This window comes from Amaranthus tricolor, chromosome 17 (assembly GCF_026212465.1).
Source record: "Amaranthus tricolor cultivar Red isolate AtriRed21 chromosome 17, ASM2621246v1, whole genome shotgun sequence".
Lineage (NCBI taxonomy): Eukaryota > Viridiplantae > Streptophyta > Magnoliopsida > Caryophyllales > Amaranthaceae > Amaranthus > Amaranthus tricolor.
Window position 1 is genome coordinate 9,129,963 of NC_080063.1, and position 11,329 is coordinate 9,141,291.

Genomic DNA, 11,329 nt, shown 5'->3' on the forward strand with positions numbered 1-11,329 from the left:
CAAAGTTTCTCCATCCGGATATATGTATTATTTTTTGACTTTTATTGAATCGATATTATACAAATCAACATTTCATCCGATCCGGCTAATAAATTAAAGACATATGGTAAGCATTAATTATGATTAAGGGTGTGGTAGTAATTTTTAAAATTTTTTCCACCAAATAGCACTCAATTGTTGAAAATTAACTACAATAACGTTATGGAGGTAAAAACGTTTAATTTCCGTTAAATTTTGGTAAAAGTCAAAAATACCCCTAATAAACCTTAAATTTTTTCCACAAAATAGCACCCATCTCTTGGAAAATTAACTTTAGTAACATTTATGTTAAGTTTAATTTCCGTTAAGTTGGGCTTTACATTTGGGATTTATTATGGGCATTTATAACTTTTACCAAAACCTAACGGAAATTAAACGTTTTTACCTCCATAATGTTATTGTACTTAATTTTTCAAGAGTTGAGTGTTATTTTGTAGAAAATATTTTAAGAATTGCTACCACTCGCCTTTTTGCAATAGTTGGTGTTTACCATATAAAATATCCCTAAATTAAAATAATTGAACTCGAATTGTTGCGGATTGTTTTTAACCGACATATGACAGTTAGCTCAGATTACCCAAACCTAGCAGTGAGCCAGTGACTGAACTAAGTCATTTTCAATTTGAATTATGCACAAAAAGCGAACTAATTACAACTGACTTAACCAGAATTGCTTTTTTCGTAAATTATTCTCCCTTATTTTCAATATTATCGTCTCATTTAGTTTTTTTGTACTATTCATCGATCCCTCTTAATTTGTATTTTATTCTTATTCTATAAGTTATAAAATAATTAATTGGGATTTTGTTTGATTCGCCTCGAAGTGAATTTATTAACATCAACATTTTGAAAATTTTAATTAAACATAATTTGAGATATTTATAATTGAATATATGTATTGAAAAATGTGCAAAAACCAAGTGGAATAATAATAGTGATAAGACGAAGTATATTTTATACACACATAATGTCATACATCTAGAGTCAACAATCAATGAAAAATGTTTCTTATACTATTCTAAATCAAATTAGATGAAAAATGATAAAACTTAACTATTGAATTGCAATCAAACAGATTTGCGTTGTAACTATTGTTTCTCAAGTAAAGATAATTTTTTCATACATTACTTGAAAAATAAACAACTTAATTTGATATTTATCCAATAGATAGTAGAATGTAATTAAATCCTACTTGAAAAATAAAGCTTGAATCTGATGCCTGATAAAACCAAATTAACCGATGACATTGAGTCCAATTAACACTAGACTTGAACTTCAACCAGCACCAAACCTGTACAAACCCGATAACTCGAACAATTGTTCTTGAATCGACCCCTATTAACTGTTTCGACCCGAGCATGACCCAAAATGTCACGTATCTAAAATGTTATTGTTTAATCCAGTCATATTGAATGACAACCATACTAAATCGATTCAAGAACCCAAATAAACACCTTTAGATATAAGGGTGTTTGACAAACGGAAATTAAGTTTTGGACACTTGTAGGTTAATGATGTAAGGTTCACGTGAAAAATAGCTATAATTGTTGCATAAGTATTTGTCTAAAAATTTATTTCGGTTCTAGTTATTTCACTTTTAGAAGGATGTTAGCTTGGTTTGAAACTCTAATAAGTTGCAAGACTTTTTAGTTTGGTTAAATTTTACTAAGTTATGTTATAGTTGACTAGTTGTTTAGCTTTATATTTATTTCTTAAAATAGATGTGGTAGTAGAAGTTGGTTTATGTTTTTTTCTTAATGGCCCGTTTGGTAATTGATACTAAATAGTGGGAATGTGAATAATTTTTAACGTAAAATTTCTTGATATGCATTATGTCATTTTCATGGTAATGAAAATTTGATCATAAATTTTTTTTTTCATAATTTTCCATTACCAACTAATATCACATATTTAAATGGTAATGCATTAAAATGAACTTTGTGAAGAAAATGAGTTTGTTAAAAGAAAATAAGCATGAGTGCAGAACCATTAAACTTGTTAAGAGATATTCCTACCAAAATTACACTAAATATTCATTACCATTGCCACCATTTAGTACTGAGTACCAAATGGACCGTAATAGTTTTTTTTTATTTTTTATTTTTTTGAAATTGAACATAATAATGGAGGTGTTACAACAAGAGGTAATCCTAGAAGGAAAATTGATTTGAATAAGTTGTTTTATGAATATATACTTACACTGCAATTTTAGTTTGTGTGTGTGTGTGGGGGGGGTGGGGGGGGGGGGAGCGGTTCTAGTGGGAGAAGTGTTTGCTGAAGAAGATGTTGTAGAGCAAAGAACCAAGTGTAAATATTGAGGATCAATAATCTAGAGTAATGGAGAGATAAATGAATATGTAATGTATCAAATTCAAGTTGTATGATAAATGGAGAGTTGTCACGGTGTTGTATAATTGAAGATTTCCAACTGATTAAAAGGTAAATTCTATCGATTTGTAGTCCAACCTGCCCTATTGTGCAGGATAAAATGTTGGCCAGATTAGAAGATATACAAGTATAAGATAGAAATAGTACAAATGCGAATGCTAAGGTGGATATGTGGATACTCTTGAATGGATATGACTAGAAACTAGATTTTGAGAGAAAGAGAGGCTAGATGTTGCATCCATCTCTAAAAAGTTGCTTGAAAATAGATTAAGATGGTTTGAGCATGTGCAAAGAAAAAGCACCTACAAACATGTATGAAGGTGCTATACATCGTGGTTGATGAAAAATAAAGTCGCAATAGGGTCAAGAAACGTGAGAGATCGAATAAGGAACGACATGGATGAACATAAGGGATAATAAGACTTGTTGGAGACGTCGTGTACTAAACATCAATAGTTATCTTTGTCTTATTTATTGTTTCAGTCTTTACAGTTGTTTTATATTTCTTTAATTTATGTTTTTTTAAGCCTAAATACTTATTTTATATCGTCTTATCTTACTACATATCTTACCCTTTGTTTTCTTTTGCAGGATCACTCGAGTTGAGTACACTCAAACAATTTGCCTAAAACAACACCTTAGTTTGAAGGTGGTCAATTGTGTCATGACCATATGTTGATACCAATGCGTAGGGGTGAATACGATCTGGTTTGATCTGGTCTGATATAAAAATCAGACTAAGCCAAAAATTTCGATCTGGAAAATTTCCAGACCGGACCGGACTGTTCAAGTCACCAGATCAGACCGGACCAAATCACTCTAAAATGGTCTGTTCTACGATTTTTTATTTTTATACTTTTTTCCAAATTAATGTGTTTATGCATAAATTTAACGCCTACAAACACCACGTATATTAATTTATAATTTGTTGATTGCATCAACATCATTCAAGTATAAAATATGATATAAAAATAACTATATCTTGAAATATCTAGAGGTAGCAACCTATTTATTAAGGAAAAATTATGCTTTTCGGTCATAATACGGTTAGTGGTCTGGTTTGGTCTGAAAAATAAAAAAAAATCGAAATCAGACCATAAACTGTAATTTTTTTGAAGAAAACCAGACTAGACCATTTAAACCGCAAACCAAATCAAATATTAATATTACAGTTTTGTTCAATATGATTTACGATTTAGACTAAACTTTGTTGAATCGTACTAATAGGTCGCTTGACTACCTTACCAAACCACACCACCAAACCATTTGTAAGTTGTAACATAAAATTTCGGCCTCTTAAATTAATGATTAATGTTGAGTATTAATTACCTTTCCTCCACTTATTTTGGCATCTTCTTTAACGTCCACCCCACTTTCTTCTATTAATACAAGAACTCGCAAACTTACAGCTTGCAAATTATGGAATTTCTCCTCCTTTACTGGCTGTACTCTTCTCTTGTATAGCCATTTCTGTTCTTCCTTCACTTGAGCATCGACTTCTCCTTACCCTTCAATGGCTGCTAAACTCATGACTCCTTCCCCTCAACCTCATGTTGGGACTAACCCCACAAAATCATGGAATACCTTCTATTTTTGGAATAATCGCAGGAGCAGCTTTAGCCATTGCCAGGGAAGTTCTTCAATGAAGGGTTTTCAGCCTCTTCAAGTTTCCGTTACTACGTCTGGGTATAAAACATCTTTTGCTTTGAGTTGTTGATTCGATTGATTATTTTATTGCTTAATTCGCTCTTTTTTTTATTCTCTGTTTGATACTATTACATGCATTGTATTGCGTTATTCATAAGCAATTGTTTTGGGTTTTTTCTGCTGTTTGTTTCCTGCTTTAATTTAGTCTAATTAACTTGGTTGTTGAAATTGCTGGTGTCTGGTTAATGGTTAATGTTTTTGGTGGAAATCATTGTTTCCAAATGTGGGTGTTTATCTTTTGAAGAAAAATGTGAATTAAGCCAAATCAAAGTGGTTTCATTATCTTCCTAGACCCATAATTTAGGCTTTATTTGGTTCCATATAAGACATTTTATTTTGTTTTGAGAAACAAATTTGGTTTTTTTTTTTCTTGAAGCAATATTAATGACTTTAGAGAATGGCATTTCCATATCTTTGAAAGCAATGTTTATTGAACCATTTTGCTAGCTTTCCTTAGGGAAAAGGATAAGGATAGGGTGGAAATTGATTGATTCCTACAATAGACATCTTAAGTTTTTTATATGTTGTTATAAAAATTAGTTTAATGCTTATTATTATTATTATTATCAACAATAGGAGTTACTCGAACAATTAGAGTTCTAGATTGTGCCTTCACAGCTTTCGATTTCAGCGTTGAAAAATTTAACAATTTACACAACTTTAGTTTGATGTAGTAGTGCATTAGCTCTGTAATCTTTTTTTTTTCCACACACATCATGTTTTCATATGGTTGTAGTGACTACTGAGTAACGAGTAGTTATTAGTAGTCCATGCTAGTTATTGACGAAGAAGGCTCGAACACCATGATGATACTTTATATGGGTTTCATTCAATATGCGTGTGAGCAAGCTTCATCCTTAAACTGACTGAAAAGGCTTCAATGTCAATGTTTAGCAACGATAGCCAAAAAAAAGCGAGTAAAGGTGTGTGATCATGGAAGAAATATCGTCTCCAAGTATTGTTATCATTTTCTATTAAATTGCCTCAATTAAGTTTTTGGGTTTAGTCAAAGATGTGAGTGGTGGAGTTGAGGTTTAGTTCCCAAATCTCACCCATGTGGTCTAGTGTTTGATTCTTGCTTGGTCTTGAGGGAATTCTCATTCATCCCCTTGTGTGTGCGAATATAAGTGTTTATCTTACCCCTCAAAAAGAAAAGGGTATTAATTTGAGGTGTTATATACTATATGCATCAAGTCGTTTTTAATTAGTTTATTACACCAAAATTCAATCTAAAAACTGTGCAGACTATTAAAAAACAAGAAATAATCAGGTATAAAGAACATAGCCGTAATATGGAAGTTCATTAATGTAACTTGTTACAGATTTCGTCCATTTTTGGTTGTGTTCACGTGTTCTTTACGTTCTGCTAACTAAAGAGTGCTTTTTCTTCTTAATCAATGCGCCATTATTATACTTGGTTTCTTATGTAACGTTCGTCTTTAATCATACCTCTCTAGAAACGACTCTATGTATGAATATGTAATTGTTACAGTTTTCTGTGGACACTATCACGTTGTATAGTGGGAAGCACACCTCACTAAAGCACACAGGAAATACCATCTAATTTATGGTTGATTTTAATTTCCTTAAATTGTTTTCCATGTGGCAACTATTAAAATTAAAATACAAAGGAAATAATTTTCTATTTTAGTATCAAAATGGCATCATTTAAAATTCAAATGGTAGGAATTGATTGCTTAATTAGTTAACATAATTTCTAGTTACATTTCAATTTTGATGGTAGTCGCTTATTTATGCTCAATAATCGCTTTTTTGAAAAAAAATTATCTCATTTGGCTTGATTCATAGAATAAATGCATGAAATCTTCATTGTATTTCACATTTAATATCATGTAATTTGATACTTTTTCTCCTAAAGCGCTCACGTTTTATGTCGAGCGTTGAACAACTTTTAAGTAATTATATACATAAGCAGTTTTAAACTTACTATTTATGTGTTACATTACTTTCATTGTGAGTTTTACTAAGAGTAACAACACAATCTGTACACCAGTTAATTTTTTCTTAAAAACTAAATTAATAAGTTACATTGTGGTTCTGAGGTGATCTATGGTAAATTTCACGTCTAAATTCTACAATCTTCAACCTATTTTCAGCGCAACATTAATAGACATTTAGGTAGTTAAGTAACATAACAATTGAAGACTGGGCATGTTCTCCACGTTGTTTCTCTTTGTCGTTACTACTTCCTTACCTACCTCTGTCAGCTAACCTCTTCTTAAGCAAAATTTCTGCCACTTTCCTTTTTTACCACTTGTTTTGGCACTTTCTCAAACATCTTCACCACCTTTTTGTATATACATACAAGATACAACTGTTATACAATCCGCCTAAATCTATGTGTCTTTTTTCTTTTCTCCACTTGTTTTGGCACTTTCTCTAGCATCTTCATTGCCTTTTTGTATATACATACAGCCATTTAATGATCCGCATTGTTGCGAAATTCATTTCGCGGTCGTGACCGCAATCACTACTGAAACCATGTTTTTACAAATTGCGTTCACTCTTTTTGTTGTATTAGCCTTTCTTTCCAGGTGTTTACTTGTCTTTTTTGTTTCTTTTAGTTGGATGTAAACTTCTTGATTGCCCATTAGTGGAAGCAAGAATGTTGTCTTACTCCCTTCAAACTTATATTGGGCAATCCTAACAATATCATGGAAAACCTTCAATTTCATACTTCACTTAATTTGGAAAAGTTGCAGCATTAGCTTTTACATGGGAAGCTTTTCAATGAAGGGTTTTCAGTCCCTTTGGGACTTCGTATGGTTATAAAACTATTATTTTCTTTTTCTCTTTCAGTTAGAATGTTCGATGTGATTAGTTGTTCTGTTCTTGATTTTCTCTATTTTTTTTTGTGATCTCACAACATGCTTTGCCTTTTGCTTTTATTTTGATTTAATACAATTGCTTGTTGACTACTGTTGTTTGATTATAGGTTGATGTTTTTGGTTGAGATTATTTGCAAATGGGATTCTCTTTTGAAGGAAAATGTGCATTAACTCTTAGAAATATAGTTTGATATTATTCCTTAACAAATAATTAAGACTTTCTTTTGGTTGGAAACAAAATATGTTATTTTGTTTGAGAAAAAATGTCTTTTGAATTACATTTCCATTTTATTTGAGGGAATAAGGGTTCTCAAACCATTTTGCTAGCATTTGTGACAGAAAAAGAGATGTGTAGGGTGAAAGATGATGGCTTTAATGAAAAACCATCTCGATTGGTTTCCTTGGTGGAAAAATTGAAGTTGTGCATTTTAGTGCAGTTAACAGTGGTCAATCAATTACTTGGGGTTCTAGGTTGTGCTGACATGATTCTTGAGGTGTGCGTTCAAAGTATTTACTGTCTATACATTTGTTTTTGTGAAATTGATCTTGTACTGCATTGTAAAGGTTTTTATGCTTAATTCGTCTACGATATAGATTGATGTATCCACAAAATTGTTCTAATTGACTGAGAAAGTGGTTTTGCAACAGTTACTGCTATACCACGACCACATCCGAATTTTTACACTTTATATTCGCTTTATCTTTCTCCACATACCTCTTGTATTAATTGAGTTTTCTGGCTAAGTTGACAAGTGGCAAGTAATTCATCTTCGTCGCCCACGTAATGTTATCATTCAATTCGGATTTGAAAATGTGTCATTTAATGAGTCAAAAGATATTTTTCTACAATATTCTTTTGGATGTTGATTGTGGATATATGAAGTGTTGCATGACTCTGACCACTAGATAGTGAACTGGGCCGAGTAGTAGTTTTTTTTTTCCTCCAAAAATCGTTTCTATGGATTAAAAAAATATCGCATGCTTGTTCATTCACGGACTTCATTTTGAAGTTTGAGTGTTCTTTGAGGTCTTTGTGCAAACTTGAGATTTGACATTTATGCAGTCTCGAACCCAAGACACGAATTGATGAGAGTGAAAGCTTGACTCTGGATGGCATTCGACAATCCCTTATTCGGCAAGAAGACAGTATAATATTCAGTCTTCTAGAGAGATCACAGTTTTGTTATAATGCAGAAACGTATAACCCAGATGCATTCCCTTTACATGGCTTTCAAGGTTCATTGATTGAATATATGCTCAAGGAAACTGAAAAGCTTCACGCTCAGGTATTATAATTGTTGAATTCTCTTGTGTACAACTGTGTAACTAAATAGTAACAATCAACCGGTATGCTTGCCGTTTGACTCTTTCTTCTTTTGCATTAGGTGGGAAGATATGCGAGCCCTGATGAACACCCTTTTTTTCCAGACAGTTTACCTGAGACCTTATTACCACCGTTGCAATATCCTCAGGTAATGAAAAAATTATTGACCTTTCCTTCTTTTCCTAATCTATTTAACATTTGGTTTGTGGAGGGACATCTAACAGCAAGAGTGTGACATTCCTTCTACCCTTGACTTTGGGTAATTGAAATTCAGTTGCTTATGTGGCAAGATTTTTGCATGTAATCTCTAGTGAAATCCTGCTTTTGAGTAAATTAAGAAAAGAGACATGTATTATTTAAGTTGAAATACGGGGACTCTCTTAGTACACTGAAACTAAGAAGACTCACTATTAATTGAGTAGCTTTTCCCAGTGGCAGATTTTTAAAGATTTTCAAATGTTAGTGTGGATTTTCTCAAATAACTTGTAGGTCTCTCGTAGCTATATTTGCTAGGAGGTGAGCCGTGAACCGTGAGCCTCCTTTACGTAAGATCTATTAGTCATTTTTTTAATGTGAAGATCAGAATTAATCAGATCCTTCATGGCTTTGGTTGAGTGCTGTAGAGTAACTAAGTTGCTTCCATGAAATCTGTGAACACATTCTGTTGAGCCTTCTGTAACCCAGCCTTGATAACCAGAATTTGAGCCTCAGTGAAGTTAGTCGCATACATTCTGTTGCTTTCCTCATGAGATATTCTAATTCCCTTTTTGATCCACCATCCCGTTCCCGCTTTTCCTCACCAATATTATCCTTAGCTTTCTCCTAGGCACCATTCGTATTTTCCTAAACCTCATTTCCTATTTTCCAAAAATTAATCTCTTAGATTATGTCAATTTCATCTTAATTTGTTCCAGAATATTCCTAGCATGATAATTCCAAACAGTCTTATCCCTTCCCTGTATCATGAACATAACTGAGATGAGGTTGCATTTTCTTTGAAAACAAATGCTTTCTTTGGAACAATGTGCTTGATAGATCCATCTATCATAGAAATGCTTATCTAAATCGTAAATAGAAGAGCAAAAAAAATAGTTTTTCCGATCTGAGAGGGTAACAGCCATGTCAATATATGTCTAAATATCTGTGGTAGATGTTTACTGATGTGATCAAATGTTATTGACCGTGTCGTGGTTTTGTGGTTGTCTTATGTTTGTCATTTTATTTTGAAATGATCTGACTAGTTTCTGCATTCATTGTAGGTTCTCCACCCTTTTGCTGATTCAATTAATAAAAACAGACAAATTTGGGATATGTATTTTAAAGACCTTCTTCCGAGACTTGTCAAGGATGGGAACGATGGCAACTGTGGGTCTTCTGCTGTCTGCGACACAATGTGCTTACAGGTATTATTAGTTTGACTAGTTTCTACTTTCCGTCTAGAATACTTAGTTCTATTGGTTCAGTGCCACATTTAACTTAAATGTTATGTGATAGTATTGTACTCTCTATGCTCATGTCCATTCTAGATGAGGTAAAGATTTATAGTACTTTGGTTTCAGATTAATTTTTACTATATTACTGGCCGAATAAATCATGTTCACTTCCTGTGTGTATGAAGTTGTAGATGTTTCTACCAAGGGTCAACGTAAACAACCTTTTTGTTATCAATTACAAAGATAATGTTGTTTATATCCCACCCAGTGTCACATGATTTGATAATCTCCTCATGAGTCGCGAATCACGAAACAAAAATCGCGAATTATGGTTGGTTTTAGGCTATTCTTGGGCAAACTTGAGCAAATCACGAATTCAAAAAGAAAATTAGCTAGCAAATTATGTAACACTAATCCCACCCGCAATCCAATTAGATGAGAGTGTAGGTGGAAGTCGCTTTGATGACATTGGGGAAATGAAATGTTTGTGTCGTAGTCGCTTTTGTAACTAGTCCTCATTTTTTATAGTGCTAATCAGAATTTTACCCTTAGAAATTGCAATTTAGTACTTGCCTTTTCAATTCATTTGGCCTTTCTCAAGTTTACAGGTCTTTCTGCACTTTTCCTTTACCCCCCTTGTCAATAATGATCTCTTTTCAAACCCTTTTGAATTGTTTTTATTTAATTTGGGGTGCTTTTGTCTTAATATGAAGTATTCTCCATGTTCCCTGTACTTAGGCTTAACTAATTAATTCTTTTTTGTGAGAACAGTGCTAAACATTTATCTTATGTTCACTTTGCTCACAGGCACTGTCTAAAAGAATACATTATGGCAAGTATGTGGCAGAGGCAAAGTTTCGCGCGTCACCTGATATTTATGCTGCTGCGATTACTGCACAAGTAAGTATATTCTAAGCTATTTACATGATTCAAATTCGTTTTGCCGGTCTGCTAAAAACCTTTTCTCTGGTACGTGTGCTCGAATTTATAGGACAAGGAGCGACTGATGACTTTATTGACATACGAGGCAGTGGAAAATACCGTTCAGAGAAGAGTTGAAATGAAAGCTAAAATATTTGGACTCGAGGTGCCTGTCAACCCTGATGCTGCTGATGAGGAGTCTAAGGCTGCTTATAAAATCAACCCTAGCGTGATAGCCGATTTATATGGGGACTGGATTATGCCTTTAACAAAGAAGGTTCAAGTTGAGTACTTATTGAGAAGGTTGGATTGAACATAGCATTTCTATCAGTAAAATGTTATATTCGATTCAACATAACGTGTTCTATCGACAAGATTGTAATTTCGTTTAGAGCTTTGGTTGTTTATATGAATGTGAACAATGAGTTATCTAGTAGTTAAAAATATAAAGTTGGCTTTTTATGCTATTGATCTCCATTACCTATTCCGTTCCTTATTTCGTCAAGAGTTTAAGTTTGGAGTTTGTGTACCCATGGATGAAATTTGTGAAAATGGAGGAAACTTTTTGGAACACTCCTTGAAATTAGATCCTTCATCTGTTTGGTAACTTGGTGCAAAATGTTAGGTTCAATGGAGAATAGAATTGATGCAACAATGTTACCAACCCT

General features: G+C 33.0%; 1 protein-coding gene across 1 annotated transcript; it reads left to right on the top strand.

The window, feature by feature from the left end:
* The first annotated feature begins 3,787 nt into the window (after positions 1–3,787).
* Positions 3,788–11,128, top strand: LOC130804285 (chorismate mutase 1, chloroplastic-like). The gene is made up of 6 exons (XM_057668672.1): positions 3,788–4,113; positions 8,047–8,269; positions 8,369–8,455; positions 9,567–9,710; positions 10,548–10,640; positions 10,732–11,128. The coding sequence occupies exons 1-6, from the start codon at positions 3,941–3,943 to the stop codon at positions 10,972–10,974; spliced, it is 963 nt and encodes a 320-aa protein (XP_057524655.1). The 5' UTR covers positions 3,788–3,940; the 3' UTR covers positions 10,975–11,128.
* Positions 11,129–11,329: the final 201 nt, after the last annotated feature.